This window comes from Rissa tridactyla, chromosome 1 (genome assembly GCF_028500815.1).
Source record: "Rissa tridactyla isolate bRisTri1 chromosome 1, bRisTri1.patW.cur.20221130, whole genome shotgun sequence".
NCBI lineage: Eukaryota > Metazoa > Chordata > Aves > Charadriiformes > Laridae > Rissa > Rissa tridactyla.
This window is the reverse complement of record NC_071466.1, coordinates 76,280,650-76,300,583: the sequence shown is the minus strand read 5'-3', so window position 1 is coordinate 76,300,583 and position 19,934 is coordinate 76,280,650. Positions and strand designations below refer to the sequence as shown.

The window sequence follows — 19,934 nt, the reverse complement described above, 5'->3', positions numbered from 1 at the left end:
TATTGGAGAGAAGCTAATTTCCTTGTTTAAAAGTTAACTTTTAATTTTGACCAGTAGTAATACTGATGCATCCTCCAAAAAACAAGCACAAAGACTGAAACAGTTCTTAATCATAAATCCCACAATTAAAAAAACAAAATCCAAACCAAAAAAACCTCAAAACATGCCTGAAAGTCATGTATTTGCCAGTACCTGATGTGAGGAGCTAGGAATTTCAGATGAAGCATTAGATGGGCAGCCACTGTGATTTTCCAAGTGATTCTTTCTGCAGGAAGCTGTTATGACAGTAAATTAGACTGGTGACACAGACTTCCTTACAGCTGTTGCCACTCAACGCATACCCAACTGTGGAGCAGCATATCTTGAAATAAAAGCTGTAGCAAGCAGCCAACGTACAGCAACGCACGAACAGAGCACGTGGTGACCCTTAAGACACAGTTTAAAGCAGCTCAGCCCCCAACAGACATTTCTACCAGAGAAGCGGTCATTTTACCTGTGAGACAACTTCAAAACAATGAAGAAATTAAGTCTACAGCTTGCTGGTAGACACCTCTATACGACAGCTGAGCCCTTCGTGTGGCAACTGATCTGTAAACACGAAAGAATCCACTACTCTTAGTAAAAGCAAGGCTGCTATTTTATTAAAGGGTAAGGGAAATAGTTTGGGCTTAGGAATTGAGATCAGGCTGTACAGCAGCTAGTTGTGTGGGAAACTGATTTTTATTTTTTTTCCCCTGTGTGATAAAGAGGAGTCACTAAACAAGCATTGAGCTAGAAATAAATCATTTATTTTAAAACAATACAGGTTAATAAATAGATTAGTTATCAGAAAACTTAATAAATAGCCTTTTATAATTTACACAAGGCAAATACAACATGCCTATAACTATTTCTTAAAAAGCAAAGAGAGTAAGCTTGACTTGTAAGCCATTAACAAATCTATATATACATTATTTGGAAGCTAATAAAATAAACCATTTTTATGTAATCTGTAGTAACTATATTGCAATAGCATTGAAGCAACCAAACCTGACACTTATGTTTGTTGCCATCCACCTTTTCCCCATATCGCATTAGAACTATTTTTTACATTCCAGGAAAAAAAAAAAGTAGTCATTAAAAAAAAAAAAAAAGAATGTTCCACAGTTGAAAAAGGATTTAACTTAAAAATATCCCTTTTGTGTAATATTTTCCACTCTGTAGAGCGACTGTCAAGGGAAGGGAGGGAGGGGGGGCGGAACACAACAAAAACCCATAAAAAATTATTTGCAGCTTTTAAAAAAAAGATTTCTTAATCCATAACATTTCAACTGTGCTGTCTGAAACACTTGGGCAGTAGTAATAATAACTGTTGACATCGTTGGTGCCTAACATGGTGCACGCTAAATTTATGCGTCACTTAAGCCCATATTCAATAGCACCAAAGAATTATTACAAAGATTAATCTCCGTAAAGAAAACAGGTGATAGATAAACATTTGAGAACATTTGATTTAACAGCAAAACTTCAGCAGTTACACCATCTCAAGACAACTGACAAAGATCTGTAGAATCCTTCTTGGTGGTTTATATTTATGAAACAAGAAGGTGAGAAGGGTAGAACACGCAACAATGGCCCATTTTAAGCACCCCATATTTAATAACCCCAAATCTTTCTTCAAATAGAAATCCTCTGTTTTTAAATAAAAAGGAAAGCTAAACCTCAGATTCTAGTATTTCAACAAATAAAATCCAGTGTTTTCATTTTTCCGTGCTAGTTACTTCAGAAAAATACGTAAGTTCAATATAAACTGAGATTATTAATAGGAAGCCTCAGTTGTCAAACTGTGATATAACAGGTTCTTATTAATGTTAGTTGCAGCTCACTAATAAATAGGCTCTATTTACACATACAGAGTCCTGGAAAGTCAATACAGCAGATAACTTGTTTAGATATTTTTCTTTTTTTACAGAATTATTTAAGGTGTATCAAATTTTTTTTTTGGTTGTATCAAAAAGGTTTCTATTCTCCTACTGAATACTTGAGGGATTCTTGTGTTTGACACCTAATAAAGATCGTGACTGACACATGTAAATCCTCCATACACTGAAGGGATAATGATCAAAGAGCTGTCTTCAAGTGAGTACCAAGGAAATGTGTTTGACAAGTATAATAGAAGCCAGACATACAGTGTGAAACACCTTTCAGATGGATTTGAATTTCATTCAAATGCATCCCACCACTGCAACGAGTCCACTTTTTGTTCGTGTAGCCTCTCCCGCGTCTACTTTGGAATCAGAACTGAAGTCATCTGGCTCGTAGCTATCGATAGATGTTATGCAAAGAGAAGGTGAAAAGGGCAGACCCACGAGGGACACCAAAGCTCAGGAGACAACTATGCACATTTGCTCCCTGAGATGATGGAATTCAAATATCTGTCTTATTCAAAGTGCTTACTTGTCAAAGGGGTGGGAAAAAAAAGAAAAAAGAGGGAATGGCTAAAATGCAAATTCAACAGTGCCTCCTTTTAGATCAGAAAAGCAATGGGTCTAAAAAAGGCAGAACACCTAGAACGAGGAGGGTGTGGGATGGTGGGGGGAAGAACCATACCAACAGTGACAACATAAAATGTTAATACATTTCTAAAGTTAGAACTGAACTAGATCCAGGTACAGCAGAACTGCTGCATACTGAATACAGTAGCAAAAATAAAGGTTTCCATTATTTAGCATTCATGATGTAAAAGGCTGCAGATAAAAATGATGTGCAAGGCCACGAGAATTTCTTTCACTTTATGTGCTGGCTTTTGACATCTCTGTTTTAAACTACAAGGTTAACTAGGCATCTCTAGAAAGCTCATCACAGATGAGGAGCAGCTGGGGAAGAAGAGAAGAAACCTATGCAGACATGTACTAGCTGTGAAGATGGTTGGAGGACCACAGAACACAGCTGCTACTTTATTCTTACTCTGCATAGTGAGTGCTTATCAAGTCAACTTGTGTGTGTGGTGCAGGAAACGGCAAGGTTTAGACAGGGCAGTCAAATTTTTCTAGATCTAATGTTTACTAATAATTTGCATATGCACCTAACATATTAGGATAGGCACTTTCTAAATAAATAGGAATGAATTTTAGAACAAAACAAGACAAAAAAATATGGCCAGAAGAGGACTAAGATGAGACCCCAATCATTTCCATTTTAACCTAAAGATTTTCACAGAAGTCTTCAGAGATTAAAGGCTAGTACAAAACCAACATGCAACTCATGAACTCTGAACCTGAATTTTGAAAAGACAACTTGACTGCTTCAGAAAACAGCTAACATTGTTTTAAAAAGTAGGTCACTACAGGTCTCATAACCTATGTACAGCTCTAGTTTTAATCAGAAAAAGGGAATTAATATGACAAAACGTAACTGTTTGCTGACAACCAAGACACCATCTTCCAATCAATAATCGACAGAGGTTAGTTTTAACAAGCTTTCATAGTCCAATTCCCCTCATCTACAATTCTCAAACTTTCTAGAAACCATACGCAATATTTGAAAATCCATGAAGATGGCCTTTTCTCTGCTAGTGCTATTTTATTTCACCAAGATACGCAATTTCTGTGCTGGTCTATAACAACCTGCATTTCTGCCAACTCAGAGTCATTCCCCCCCAGTCTGGAGTTATAAAAGAAGCTTCCAAATAACATAGTGGGTCCCTTCAGAATACTAAATCTTTAGGATTCACTGTTCATGATTATTGCTGCTATCAGAAGGGCTTGTAACATTCCTTTTAAGTGAAGGTGGAGGCTGAGTTTTAAGGTAATTCAGGTCAACAAAAAACGTCATGAGAGTGGACAGTATTACTCCCCATTAATCAACATCCGCATTCCTGTCAGCCAGCCCCAAAGCTACATTCATGATTTCTTGATAAAGCGTCAGGGACTTTTTTCAAATGCTGTCTCGTAATCACATTGGGTATTTTTGTTTGTTTCAAGAGATGTTCTGAACTAGAGATGTTGAGTTCCACCGTACCTTTCCTTTTTTGTACTTAAATGGAAACCAACATTCATTAATTTTCAAGCTTTCCTTAGAAGTTTTTGACTCGTGATGTTTTAATTACCAAATATAAGTACAACATGAAAATTAACTGTTTCTGTCTTTGACACAGCAGTATTCTCTAAATGGTTTAAACTGAACAGTTCAGAATCATTCCAATCTTAAAAGCTTAAGGTTATTGTAGTACTTGTCAAAATATTATTGCTGAACTGTTCACATAGGTCTGTGAATTACTGGATCTGAATGTATATCCCTGTTGGTTATCTGAAACTCAGCTCTCTGAATGCCTGTGCTTTTTCAGTCTTAAACCTCATTTTCCCACTTTACAAGAGGATCAAACTGTCTTTGTTCGAGCTATGACAAATCTCATTGCTCTTCTCTCTCTTACATTTCTTTTTTTTGTGGTCGCTGCTTATTAGCCACTTCACAAAATGGTTTCCTGTACGTAGTCACTTAACTAGAATACAAGTATGCTGGACTGCTTTAAACAGTCCTCTCATAGATTACCTCTTCCTATTAGGACTGTGGGTTTTTCAGAAGCTGTCAAGGCATCTGAGGGTTTCAGTTCAGGTTTGCAAATTCTTCCAAAAACATATAGCTCCTTCTGGATGCTTTACCTGTTTAGAATTTGAATACAGTCCAATATTATAGAGAGTGAAATTGAATTATTAAGCCAGTATAGGCCATCTGAAACAGATACATTCACATGTATGCAGTATTTTTGGATTACAAAGGCACTGAAATAGTTCTGAGCTGCTTACAAGTAAGCCACCATATAGGCAATGAGTCTGTGCATCATTTCCACATCCTTCACGGTCTTGCTGTCTGCTCCCAAATAAAAACTCTCAGATGAATGCAGTATGTCTTAATGCACGTAAGTTACAAAGAAAAATGCATACCTGGACACTACCATCAGCTGATAAGTAATTAGTGAAAGATTTTTAAGGGTCCACTGCTCTGTATAAAGAATTCAATTTAAAACTCCCCAGTGTCTTCACCGCATGGCAGACCAAGTTGCCGAGACAGTCTCTAAAAAGGACAAATCTGCAGTCTGTGGGTCAACCAACATTTGTCTCAGAATTCACAGCCTGGACGGTGAACACATTGCTATATTAAGATTAACAAATTGTTCCACTCACTTTTCCCCCCCCATATTTTAAGGTATACGTCACTCATGAAAGGTGTCAGATTGAGTGCATTAGAAACTGATGTTCTCTGCCCACAGAAACAGTACCTCAAAAGCCACAAAACAAGCTTTCACACACAGGTCTGTCAGAACATCCCCCGATCTTTTCTGATGGATTACCTTTTACAATAAGGAAATACATCGGTCTCTATGCTCACTCAATCAGTGGTTCCAATTAAGGTCATGTATTGTGTTGACTGGGGTACATGGACAACTGTTCCTTTGAAACTGGATGGAGGCCTCCAATTCATTTCACGTAGGCCACCAAATCGTCAGAGGGTGACTACCAACCTGAATCATAATTGAATCAGTGACCTAGAAATGAAAGGCTCTGCGTCCTTCCCTGAGCCATCCAGTTTCCCCTCAAAAAATATTTTAATCTGTCTTCATGTTTGGTTTATTTAAATCCCCGATATTGAAGTTGAATTCCTTGAAGACTTGTATAAGAACAATTCCAATAGATACTGTGGTGAATCCACAAGCCATTCCCAAGAAATCTACCACTCCTACATTACTCCATTCCCTGAAAAGGATGGCTGAAGCCAACAGGACTAGGGTGGTAAACACAACGTAGTAGATGGCACCAAACACAGAGGAGTCGAAACATTCCAGTGCCTTATTGATGTATCTGAACTGAATGATAATGCTACATCCTAATACTGCCAGAAGGACCAGACAGAGGTACAGAGCCCTTTGACTCGAGGGGTTATTGTGAAAGATATCTTGAGCAGCCAGCCCAATGCCTTTTGTGCTGGGAACAGTGAAACTGCCCAGCAGAGAGCAAATACTGATGTAAACCATGATATTAGTAGGTCCATGAGCTGGAGCTATCCAGAAGATAAGCAGGAGAAGCATTAGCAGCACTATGCAGAGATAACCCACGAAAACTGGAAAACAAAAACAAGATAATAGCAAGGTGAGAACTCTTGGTCTTCGAAGGATTTTAGCAGGCAAATCATGTCATACCAGTGAACTTCACATATACATCATGATTAAGACTTGCTTTTAGAGATGAGGGGGGCATATGCAACTGATGATGTGGTCATGTTCTTGATGTAAAACAAATCATCATGTAGTAAGATACACACTGTTGCACATTTGAACTGGATTTAAGATGGCTTTTTTTTTTCTTTTAATTCTCTCTTCCATCAGGATTATACTCCTTAAAGTCCCCTGTGACAGATAGCAGTGATAACACCTCATTCATAACCAGTTCTATAAAGCATGGTGTGTGGATCCAGCAGAGGGCTTAAACATAAAGTTAGATCCCATTAAGGTGAGTAGGGAGAGCTGGAAGATCTGGGAGGCTGTATCATTTACATTACAGCATCAGGACACAGGTTAGACTGGTGAAAAGCATTTCATGCTTTACAGCTTTAAATAAATATATTTCCAATTCATTCTGGTCAGGTTGAAATGGTAAATTTAAACCAGGGTATTTGTTTTCTGTTCTTGGTTTGCAAATTTTTTGGATAGCTGATGTTATTAGGCTTGAGTTCCTCTCACTTAAAGCAATTAAAGAAAATAACAATAGTTGGCCGTTTAGCTCTTATGCAAGAAAAACAGGAGTGGGTCTGGCACTTACTACCACTAGTACGTGTCCTCCAGGACATTCTCTGTGAGAAAGAACAAGCATTTCAGCACACGTCTCAACAGTGTATTTCTACACACCTTTATTGTGCAAAGCAATCTGCTTGGAACATAACTGGTATCTAGTATAAACTTTTAATTAAAAAAAATTTAATAAATAAAATATTTAATAAAATTTTAATAGAACAGAAGACAATCAGCATTTTTTTGTTTTGTATAAAACAACTTAAATTGAGATCCTAGAATCATACCTTTCATCTCTAGGTAGCAAGATATACTTTTTCATCATTTTAGAAAATTACAAGTTCAAACTGCCATCGTTCTGGGTTTACTGTGCAGGATAATGTTTTCAAAAGCATTCGCATTTTCCTTTCTGCACACATGTATCAACAAATCTGTCAAGCTCCAAGTACAGCAAGTCACAGTTTTACCACACACAAGCTGTACTGGTTTGCCTCTGTCACGTCATGGTTTCTTCAGAAGTCAATTTTCCTACCTGATGGAAGCGGTAAGCCTCTTCCTCCTGCGTGCTCTTGATCAATCCCACAAAATCATTATGAGTTAATAAAAGAACAAAGTACCTGGATTTGTAAGCTTCTCTTCAAGTTCAGCCTGAGTCGTTACACTCTCGGACTTTGGGGAATGGATGATGAGAACAACAGACCCAGCGCAGCTCAGCAAACACCCCAGCTTGCCAAGAATGTTCAGTTTTTCTTTCAGTAAGTAAGATGCTAAAATGGACCTTTCACAAAGGGGAAGAAAATTAAAAGTTTGACTACATCCTGTTAATAATGCTCCAGCAGTGATGTGCCACATGAATTTCCCTCTTAAAGGAATAGTACCAAATGTTGGTGGATCCTCAAAATGCATTTCTGACTCATCTTAGGAAAGATTCATCCGGTCTCAGTCTTACTCAATCCTTGATGTTTCATCTCAGGAAAAAAACCCCAAAACAAACAACAAAAAACCCAACCACAACACCCCAAAAACTCCGCCACATCACCACCTCCAAAAAAACCCAAACCCCCCAAAACAGGCATCTGACACCCGAGGCAGGTATCTACCCGTTAGCAATCTGGTGAGCTGTCATGAAGCCCCATTTTATAGGTGCCACGCAGTCATGGGATAAAAGTGGCCTTTGGTTACAAAGATCACAGGGTTCAGCTCAGACACGTAGCTGACCAAAACACACAAAATTATGTGGCCTAGGATAACATAATAGCTGTGCTTCATAGAGTATAAAACTAAAGACAGACAAGAAACCCATACAAAGCAATTTACACTCTGTAGTAGATGACCAGTGCAGTCAGAGACACAACTCAGCGGACAACAGTAGGCAACAGAAAAATCTTGAAGCAATGCCTAGCTTTGTTTTTAAATAATTGTACTTTTTCACTGCAGCAGTTACACAATTGTAGTTTAACTATTCACAAAACAGTCGCATATTAAACTCCTTTTAGGAACACTCACTGCCTTTACTGTTTCCCGCCCTCCCCCCCCCCCCGCCATGAACATTCAAGAAGCTGTGGGTATGCATATGCAGGGGACTCCCTCGCTTCAGGAAATGGGGCCAAATGCAATTAAATGAAAATCAGCATTGAAACCCACATGTGGGCTGTGGATAGCAGGGGAGAGAAAGAATGTGAGACAAAAGGAAAGATCCACATAGTAAGGGAACTGTGAATAAGAGAATAGGCAGAAGAGTCTGGAATAATCACAGTGAAGGGAAAAAAAAAAAAAGAAAAAAAGAGATTTTTGTCTGTTCCAGATCATAGTGATAGTTAAAGCAGAAGATACTCAGGAACCCTTTCTTCACCACTGCCTCACCTCCGTCGCCTCCACACTTTGCTGGTGAAAACAGGAATAGGTGACGTTGTAACCCATCGTTAACACTCATAAGCCTTCAGTGATCACTGAGTCTATCTGACATTTTATTAAGTAGTAACAACACTCAGATAAGAACAAGAAAAGCAAACTCTTACCCAAATGGAACACCAAGAGCTCCCAAGGGCGTCACTAGCACAGTTGGGACTGCAGTGTAGGCCAAGAAATTCCCTATTTGACCCAGAGCCACTGTCAAGAGAACCAGAAATAAGCCTTTAAATCCCTTTGTAAAAAGAAGTAATGAAAACTTACCCAATACTGTTTGGGAAAGACTGGAAAACAGATGTTACAGATTTGCTTAGTTCTGTTGATTTTGCACGTAAACAAAATGGCTGGAATTTTTCTGTATTTTTAAATTATTTTTTAATACAGGATTTATATCTGCCACACACGAAGATCCAAGAGCACATAGTAAATCTGATTTGTGACTTCTCTTAGTTGCATATAAATAAGACTATGAATTAGAAACACTCATGGATTACACTCAAATATTCATACGAAGAGGGCTAAAAGTATATATAACCCATGATTTCTGCTTTAGAACGCGCATACATGTAACACTAATGCGCTTGATTATAGTTCCTAACAACAGTGCTGCTTTTTGTGGGGAAAATAAGGACAGTGCTGAGGAAAGGAATCTAACAATGAAATACTAAGCACATGCATAAAGGCTCTTCAATATATAGCAGATCGCAATAAATTATCACAACGCTATATAATATTAAAAGGAATTCCTGACCGCTATAAAAAGAAGTCACAATAACAGCCTCACAATCTTGGTTTTTTCTTTCCCCCAATAAAAGCAAATTCCAAGATGTGCCACCCTATTGCACATCACAGCTGCGATAAACAGTTCATGCGGTCAAGTTTTCAGTTAAAAAAGAAAAACTGGATGGTTTCGCAAGTGCTGGCAAGTTTATAATAGGTCAACATGATGCTTGCATAGTTACAGGGTCTGTGGCAACTGGCAAGAACCTTGAGATTGAACACAAATTACACACAGCTTAAATTTCCAGTTGATTTTAAGAACCATTATCAGCATTTAAAAACATTTCAGGAATCCAGGCTGTCTTTATGCTCAGGCTGGCATTGCCTTTGACTATCAAATATCATTACCATCATCCAGTTCTTTACATCTGCAAAACACTGTGCAAACATTAATTAATTTACCAAATTAGCTCACATTATCAGTAGAGCCGAAGACCTGTGTAACCTACAGAAAACAATGACGGAGACAAACAAACTTAGAAAACTGCAGAGTGTGGCAAAATTATACTAATTCAATTCACTGCGGCTTTCTCCAAGTGCGGGAGTGAGCCAGAAAAGTTAATGAGCAGCATTTCTAGAGCCCAAGAGTCAGTGATGGTCTCCCTGCCCCTGGGAACTGAGTAACTCAACTACCCGCCTCGGGCTTGATTTCCAGCAGATGTATGTAGCAACTTTGGCATTATCTTCAAGGCATCCCAAAGCACTGGGCCAGATCTTGCACGGAGGACGGAGCACAGCCGGCACGCCGTGTTTCTGCAGATTACATACATTTCCAAGTGACTCTGACAAAAGGTTGCTTTTTTTGGAGGTCAGGTGCCTTAACTTTCTGTTGGAAGAACCCTAACAGATGGCACCAACACCATAAATTAGGTCTCTGAAGCTTCAGTCAAACTGCACACATTGTAAGGCAACTGAACTTATCAGAGGTTTTCAGTATCACCATAGAGTAATAGTAACAGTCTCTTACCACCACCACCAACAGACCAGGACTAATTAAGACCAATTTAAAAAAAATATTTCAGTAACTGTTACCATCTATCTGATGTTGAGGACCTTTGCTGCCAACCTATCCAGTCCTCTCTGCAGAGAAATTCCTCTCCAGATACATTAATGCTGTAAATCAAGACATGGCTTCAGTAAATACAGACACGGTTTCAGTTCTTGAAGGCACACCAAGCTCTAAACTTGCTAAAGGAGTACCGATATCCCCGAAGTTATGGCAACGCAAAACTTGATGCACACTGACACGTCTACATTAGCAAGAGGACCAGGAGTAGATGCATACAGCAGAAGACGCCTGCTCTGTGCATGTCAGGCGTTTTATTTCAGACTAGCTTCAGCCTGCTCCCCAGACTGAAAGTCTGTTTGCAGCTTGTGTGCATTAGGCGTGTTCCTAGAGTGCATCTTCCAACCTAGCTTCATCTTAAAGTCCAGTTCAGGAGCAGCTCCAACACTGCTCCACAATGTGAAATAAAGCCCAATCCATGGAGACAAACAAAGAGATTCGCTTCACAAGTGCGTTCCCCATCTGCAATAACATAGATGTATCCACTATAAAAGCCAGCCACATCCACGCTGCTATCAAAACCTGCACAGAAACTAATTAATTAGCCAATTAATTAGTTTAATGCTCATTGGAATACCTGCACGCATGCTGCAATCACTCTTTTGGCTAGAGTGTAAGAAAAAAGTCCCTTAGCAGAACCTGTGGGCCTTCCTCGGAAGTCTCCAGTCCTGCAGCGGATCCCAAGGCCCCACATGGGTTAGGCAGTGTTGTGCTGAGTCAGCACGCCAACACCAAAATGCTTGTTCACCATCTGAACAAATATTGTGGAAACAAGTTGACAGAGTTTATGTGGGGTCTGTTAGTCATCCAAACTCCAAAATCCCTACTTGAGAAAATGATGTTAGCTGTTATCATTTCACCCAGATAACCGGGGATATTGCTAACTCCCCAAACGTCACCTTTCTCTGCATCCCAGAGGCGCCTGCCTGGCCCTCGCTATTGCTGTTTGTGACTCCATTGCAATTCTGAATCTATAATATCCTTAAGCAATTCTTCCCGTGGTTCCTTTGTAAACTTACTGAGGCTTTGTTTTGAAATACCTGCACCGAGCTACTGGACAAAAGCCAACTGATACCATTCCCTTCAGCTATTTTGCCTTCATTCAATTCAGTCAGCTCTTTTAAGCATGAAATCGCTTTCTCTGATTCACCAAGATAAACTCCTGTAATAAAACCTCTCTTATTTTAACTCCTTCTGCTTGGAGATTCAAGACAGGAGCCTCACAAGCGATAACAGTGATTAATGCACAGATTTATTGCTACTTAGGCAGTAGTGATCCTGGCAGAGGAAGCTGACAAAGAACTACTTAAACTCAAGTTAAATTAGCTGAGGACTTTCCTCTGAAGCTCTGTTGGCTTCTACACTTGCTGCGAACTTTGTCCTTCAACAGATCTATCAGTTTCCATTTCTTTTGCACAGCTTGAAGACAACAAAAACAGCGACCTACCTCACTGCCGTGAAACAAGGGGCACAACTGGACTCCTATAGTTCTCAGAAACAGCATCAGAACATTTCCAAATAATTCACAAAAGGCTGGACGGAAGTCTTAAAGTGGGGTATGATTTTAAACTCGTGGGTAGAACTAGGCCTGAACTGCAAGAGGAGAAAGCTAACTGCTCCCCCTGCTCTGGATTCACATCAGAGAGTGAACTTGGCCTAAGCAGAGTTTACGAAGATACCAAGAGCAAAATTACACTGATCTCCTATCAGCACCACGCAAGGCTTCCCATTAATCTTGTAGATTAAAAGCAAAACTGAAACTGTATCTGTCAAACTAGAAATCAAAGAGGATTGTTTTTTTTTAATTGAGGCTGGCTAAGTGCTTTCTGATCTAAAAAATAACATGTCCTCAATGAGCCCTTTTGTGCAGAGTGACAATTTCTTATTCAGCTTTGACTTTTATTAAAAACCGAGTGGAGCAGCGCAATCCAGAGACACAAACCGTGCAGGAACCCAGAGTCAGAGCAGCACGTGGCTCCCAAGGGCTGCAAGTACCAAGCAGTTTGGAAATCTGGAAAGATGTCTGACTTGGGATTGTCCCAGCTCTTCGCCTTCTCAAACACTGAGAGTTTACTAAAGGTGGGATATTTCTGAGGGATGCGTGCTTCCTGGTAAGTGAGCGTGAGATTCAAGACGAGAACCCAGATTTCATGATGTCTCATTTCACCATCTAACCGCAACTTCTCCCTTCAAAAAAAAAAATCAAACCTTTTAAGATACTTACTTGCAATAGTGCCAGACCACCATACTATATCTGTTAAGTACGAAGTACCTGAAAGAGGAAGTATAGGAAGATGTATTAGAAAAATACGAAATCGCAATATTGGAATTACAAAATAGAACTATTTCAGCAGTCTCAACTATTAAGGACCTTCATCTTAACCCTGTTCTTCAAGGCAACTGAGTGGGAGGAAAACAAGAGAGAAGGTGCTGGATTTGGCCTAAGTGTCCAAGCTGGACCTTAAAACAACATATTCATCAGAAGTTCTTGTTTCCAGTGAAGTACCTATGGGACGCTAACACTGTGTTACTTAGAAGAGCATCCAAAATGTCACCAAATGCGTCTGAGGGTGACAATGAAACATACACGTTAGAACCACTACTAGGAGAATGGGAAACCTATGGAAACAAAACATAATTTGGATGAATTAGTTTGCTAATATAGCCTCAATGAAATTGCATTGGAGAAATTCTAGCAGAGAAATTGTTTTGGCACGCAGTTTTGGCAGTACCGTAGCATGGACTGATCCTCCTGCATTTGAGCATTGGAAAGTGCTACAGCCGAAGCCTCTGAATTCCCGACATACCGTCACATTTCAAAGAGAGGAGTAAAAACTCGGGGTTGTCCCTTAATGTCTCCTAAACTCAAGGGTGATTATTTTCATTGTCAGATTAGAGGCTCTTGGCATTGGGATGCGCCAGCGGAGCCTGGGCACCACTTTTTATCAGTTCTGCTTCTGTACAACATCAAGGCTAACGACTGCTTACTAAACTAAAGCCTGGCCTCTGCTGAGCATGACCTTGCCATCACGTTTTGCTCTCACGTTCTGCTCCTCTTTCTAGCAATTCAGCTCCGCATTTATTTGGGAAGATGCTCTCTCAAGAGCTGCTGGAGCAATAGGCAATATTGTACCCACTCTGAAATTCCAAGCAAAAGAAAACACAATAATCTATAACTCTAGAGGCATATAAAATATTAAGCGCTTGGAAATCACACTATATAGTTGAAATGAGATGGAAAATGACTAATGAAAATGGCCAGCTTTAGAGTGGGTGTAATCGTTTTTTTAGGCTTTTGTTATTGCATATAAAATAAAAACACTGTTGGGGGCACAAATTATAGAAAATATTGACTCAAGTAAGATAACTTTGCAAAATATTTGTCACCCACTGCTGTTTCTAACTAAGCAAAGATTACTAATTGCATCGATACTATATTATTGATTCAATAGAGAAGACAGAAAAGACTTGACGTGCCTCCTTGTTAATTATACAAAACCTACTGAAGCCAATGGAAAAAAGACATCATCCGACACTGACGATCTCTGGCTTGCAGCTCCAACTGCTAGATTCAAGGCAGAACCACACTGCTCTACAGTGTTAGATAGAGAGAAACCCCAGGTATTTACCTGGGTGTCTCCAAACTGAGCATGGCAATAGGAAATACTGCGGATCACTCGGTAAGACACATAAATAAACATCCGTAATATCTTCCAAACAGGATATTTTTGAGCTGCCAGTGCTGAGAAGGCAGGCACACACCCAGCACCCCCTTAACCCAGTGCTCCACTGAAAGCTCCTCAGGAGTAATTAGACCCAGCTATACTGCAAAATGGAAACTTCTCCAACTGCCTTGGGATGGAAAGTTATTCCTTGTGTTTTCTCATTGTTTCCCTTACAAAAAAAAAAAATAAAAAAATTCATCTTTATGATGCAAACATGATCTCTCTGTGGACAATAAAAATGGATTACAGCCATCTTGGAAGGAAAGGGAGACTACGCTTGCAAAACAGTAGTTTGTCTGAGGCCCATAACCATAAGGTCACTGCAGAAAAGGCAAAATAAACTTGTTGGATCAGGCTGCCAGCTGGTAGTAACATGGTTGCAAGCTCACCCTGCTCCGCTGCATCCCCCCTGAACATGCTAGATGCAGCAGGCAGTGGAATGGCACTGCTGCTCTAATGCTAATCATCTCAAATACATGTATGTGTACACCTATAGTGACATACACGCATGGATACAGAGAAAATCCCTAGCACATCCTGGTCATTAAAAAGGGTCTTGCATAAGAAAGAGTTCCCAGAAGTTATCGACACACACTCACACACACAGATACCATCATCTGCAAAACAAATGGCTATTGACCACAGAAATACAATTAAAAGGTCTCATGCAACCCACGTTTACAACTTTCCCCTCACAGAAACGCAAGATTAAGAACAAATAAATGTATCGCATTTTCCTATATTCAGAGCATCAAAATGCAACTACCAAATGCTGCCCAGAGGCTGCATGCTTTGGGGAGCTCCAATTTCAGAATAAAATACAGAAAATCTTCATACTCTGTGAATTTACAGCTTTGTTTCGGTTAAACTGTGTAGACAGCACAGTCAGTTCCTGAATGCGCTCATCTCAGAGAACAATAACGAGGTATGGGATTTCATTAGGAAAAATAAAAGAAAGAAATGATTTCATGTTCCTGGTGTGCTTTTCTTCTCTACAAAAGGAAACCACCACGTGACTGATGTAACTTGTCGCGTCTGTCCATGGAAGAGCGAGAATTAAACAAGTGACAAGATGTGCCGGTGCTGTTCATGGCAAGAAACTCCACGGGCCGGAGAAACAGATAGAAAAATCCCACAAGTATGTGAAAATACCGCAAGAGAAACCTTATGTACGGACGCGCACAGGAGTTGCCAGCAGCGTGTTCCAGTGTGACAGCAGACCCGCGCGCAGGCCGAACGCGGGGAAGCTGTTGCTGATGACAACGCTGAATATAGCCCCATTGCTCCCCACCTGCCGTCCCTCCTCGCTGATTTATCTCCTCCCGCACGCCGCGCTCCCGTCGTCCACCTCCCATGTCAAACACGCTTCAGGTGACAAACTAAGGCCGCCTCCCCCCGTTCAGCCGCCTGGAAGGTGTCCCCCGCTCCAGGCGACACCGTCACCTCCCCAAGCAGAAGGTCTACCAAGGCCCGGGGGTGCCTGTCCTCCCCGCGACACCCCAAACCCTCCCACCCACACGCACCGCGCCCGGGCCGGCCGCCGCCGCAGCGCGGGGTCCGCGGGGGAGAGGGGCGGGAGCGGCGCCGGGGGAGGCCTGGCTGCTGCCGGAGCTGGGGGACCCGTCCCGCACGGCGCCGGGAGCGATGCTCCGGAGACCGGGGAGGTGTTACGGGAGGGGAGAGGGAGGATGGGAAGGCCCGGGGTCGGAGGCGGGGGAGAAGCGCTCCCGCCCGCCGCCGCGACCGCAGCGGCGGGGGCTCCTACCTCGCCCGCGGGCCCGCACGATCCCCTTCTTCTGCAGGACGAAGGTGGAGCCGTTCACCAGGCTGGAGACCACGGCCACGCTCAAGCCCAGCGACACGGCGGCGGGGCCGGGGCTCTGCGCTGCCCCATCGCCCGCTGCCGCACCCACCGCCATCCGCATCGCCCCCGCCGACAGCTGCTGGCACGGCGGCGGCGGCTGACCGGGCCCAGCGCACCCGGCAGCGGCTTCTGGTCCCGGGACCCGCCCCGCCCTGCGCTGCGCCGCGCCGCGCTGCGCGGCCCGCCCCGTCGGGGGGCGGCTCCGGGTCGGGCGGCGGCGGCAGCCGCGGCTCCTTGGCGCCCGTCCCGCGCGGGGACGGCAGCAGGATGACGTCATGACAGTGGCATTGCTCTCCCTTCACCCCACCCCAACCGCCGCTCTGACGTCACGGCTTTTGTGCCGCCGCGGATGGAGGGGGGGGGGGGGTCGAGGCGGCAGCGGGCAGAGAGGTGCCGTGCCGGCCCCACTCCACGGCCGCGGCTGGCGGCGTTTTGGGGCGCGGGCGGGGGGGTCCCCGGCGGGGGGAAACACGGAGGGGAAGCTGCGGGGCCCGCTGGAGGGAGCTGCGAGCGCCCGTGGGCAGAGGGGCGCGGGAGGACGGGCGGGGGGATGCGGGAGGATGTTCAGAGGGATGCGGGAGGATGTTCAGAGGGATGCGGGAGGGCAGGGATGCAGGAGGACAGAGGGATGCGGGAAGATGTGCAGAGGGATGCGGGAGGACGGGGGATGCAGGAGGATGTTCAAAGGGAAGCTGGAGGACAGAGGGATGCGGGAGGACAGGGGGATGTGGGAAGACGTGCAGAGGGATGCGGGAGGACGGGGGGGATGCAGGAGCATGTTCAGAGGGAAGCTGGAGGACAGAGGGATGCGGGAGGACAAGGGGATGCGAGAAGATGTGCGGAAGGACGTGGTTTGCGGGAGGACAGAGGGAGCCTGGCCAGGGTTTCTGGTGTGGGAGCAGCCCTGCTTTTCAGCGCTCTCACTTTCCCTTGGGGTTTTTAAAATTTGTGTCAGCTCCCTAGTCCGGCCGAGAGCACGGTGTGTTGCAGTGGCAGGGCAGAAGCAAGCCGAAGGCCAGGCGGGGGCTTGAGGCCACCGTTGAGGCCCCCACCCGTGACCTGGAGCTGCAGCTCCATCCACCCTGCCACCGGCTGGGTCAGTGTGCCAGGCAGAGCTTAGTCTCTCAAAGCATCAAGTGCTGAGCTGAAAGCAATCTTCCTTGCTAGGCAGAAATATTTTGTAGCGCATATATTTCATTGCAGTTCTTACCATTCCCAGATATGTGTTGAAATAAATCAGTCCATAAATGGATTACTGTAGCAATATCCATCGAAGGAGATGGGATATCTTGACTTGGTGTAAAAGAAAGTGGACATTTTTGTCATTCGTAACCATTGGGCATACTACATAACGTAAATTTTAGCATTCCCAGGAGATACGAGTTTAGAGAAGAAGCAGACTCCCGAAAATGTTTCTCTTGTTAGCATATTTCTCAGTTTGCCTTACACTGCTTGAGGCAGCTGTCCTAGGAAGGCACAGGAAGGCTGCAATACTCTTTTGTTTAGGTTTAACAGCAAGAAGAGGTAACACTTACTGCAGTGTTGCCCCTATTTTCACCTAGGTTGCTTCACCAGGTCATTGTGTAAATACTTAATGCTATGGAAGAGAGAGGATTCATCCTTGTGAGACTCACAAGACCTGCAAAATGAGAACACAGGAGGTGGAAGAACAGTTATCCATAGCAACCCTTGGAAACAAAGATAGAGGTGAAGACAAATACAGGCTAATTATAAATACCCATTTCTGATCTATATACAGCCTAGTAACATGTACAGTGACATTTATTACAGGAAATAATTTATGCTTGCACAGTGGAATAGGGATATATATTTAACAGCCTTTGCATCTAATTATCAGGCAAGTTTCTAAACAAAGCTCAAACCTGACCAATTTTTATACTCAAAATCTCTCTCCGGTGTGGTTGAACCAAGACAAAACCAAGTACCAGAGATCTCAAGAAAACAGTTTATTGCTCTCCCGCCATGTCATTTTAATGTCCTAATTGTAAAACTTACATATGGCTTTCTAAAGTATGTATTCGAATAGGTAATTCTAAATACACTTAATCTGCCTTATTCAGTTAGTTACGATTACACTTGCCATGTAATAGTTGTAGCGTTCTTAAGGATTAGTCATAGACTAAAGTAATAAACACAGTGCTGATAAATATTAAATTTGCAAATACATTAAAAACCAGAGCCTTACTTCACTAATGTCTTATAAGGTCACTTGATGCAAAAAAATCTGCATTATCTAGTTTACAAACACTTCGGACCAAAACATAAAGGTACCTTCAAGATAACAGCTGTTACCACTACTTGAGTGGAAATCAGATGACCTTCATTAAACCATTACATATATCCAGTATATAAACTCCTAAGGTCCACCTAGTCTTCTGAGACTGTTCCGTTGTGATAGCATCATTCCTCCTGCCGAGGTTGTGTCATGATGTTTGTAACACTGCAAAACAACATGCTTTGGGTTATTTTGCCTTGTACGTTGCAATACTGTAATATTACTGATGCCACAGCAGTTTGATGTCTCATGAACACACAAATTGCATAGGAGGAACCTCAGATTGATATGGTGTTTCCTCCAACAAACTCTGCTCCTCTCCGTCTGTCTTTTCCAACTCCAATCTAAGCACTTGTAGTACTTCTAGTTCCTCACTTGTTGGCCACTTATTGCTTAATTCAAGCAATATGTGAGAGCTGGTATAAAAAACGTACAGATTGCTGTATAGAAGTCGCTAACTCTACTCTGGTAGAGTGTGGGTGGTCACAATCAGTCAAGAGGTGTGAGCAATATTTAATAGACTTCTGTAGGGCTCCTACCGAGAGGAAGGGATGAGTGATTGAGGTAGGTCTCTTGGAAGTGAGTAAGCAAATTTGGTAGAGGGTTCACCTTATTTTTTTTTTTTTTGTGGGGGTGATGGACCTTTTCTGGTTAGGACGGGTTTTTCTTTACTGTGAGGGTGGTGAGGCACTGGAACAGGTTGCCCAGAGAAGCTGTGGATGCCCCATCCCTGGAAGTGTTCAAGGCCAGGCTGGATGAGGCTTCGAGCAGCCTGGTCTAGTGGGAGGTGTCCCTGCCCAGGGCAGGGGGGTTTGAACTGGATGATCTTTAAGGTCCCTTCCAACCCAAACCATTCTATGATTCTATGATTCCCTTATCTGAAGGGGAAGAAAAATGCTTGTGCCTGATCTAAAGGAGTTTATTGTTTCCTCCGTAATGTCTTGGATTCCTCTATTATATTTGGTTTATGTATGTAAAATAAGAATTACATATATTTTTTTAAAATTAAAGCAGTTGTTTTAGTGTTTTATCTAGGCTAGAGAAAAATCAGATCAGTTTGTATCTGACATGGAATAAGAACACAGTAGCTGTGCCCAGAAGATAATCTGAAGTTCCTTATAAAATAGCTGGGAGAGGAGGGTGGAAGTTTACCAACAGCTGCCTCAGACCCTGAGGCAATAGCAGTAATTCTGCTTGGCAGAAGCACTACAGAGATCCACTTTGCCAGCAATTGAAGCAGTAAGAACTGTGACCGCAACGAAAACAGCAAGAAGACAGTGGCAATCCTTGCTAATTTTTGCCAGCTTTTGAGAACCAATGACCACAGTAAGGGCAGTTATATGAAGATTTGTGTAATGACCCCCTGAACCTGGGCCTGAAGATGTCCTAAAAATCCTTTCTAAGGAGACGTGAGCAGTTGCCTGGACTATAAAAGTGGATTTGGTATGAGTGGGCCATCACTGGTACGAATGGGTCCTGCTGTGGCAAGGAAGTGACTTGAATCTTGGTTGTAATCCAGCTCTTGATTTGCT

General features: G+C 42.6%; 1 protein-coding gene across 1 annotated transcript; it reads right to left on the bottom strand.

Annotated features, from left to right (window-relative positions):
- Positions 1-392: 392 nt before the first annotated feature.
- On the bottom strand, positions 393-16,383 carry NIPA1 (NIPA magnesium transporter 1). Its single transcript, XM_054188061.1, is given in 8 exon segments — positions 393-6,096; positions 7,381-7,541; positions 8,782-8,872; positions 12,742-12,789; positions 16,008-16,173; positions 16,175-16,318; positions 16,320-16,340; positions 16,342-16,383. Coding segments are annotated over 8 exon segments (1,185 nt in total). The 3' UTR covers positions 393-5,584.
- Positions 16,384-19,934: the final 3,551 nt, after the last annotated feature.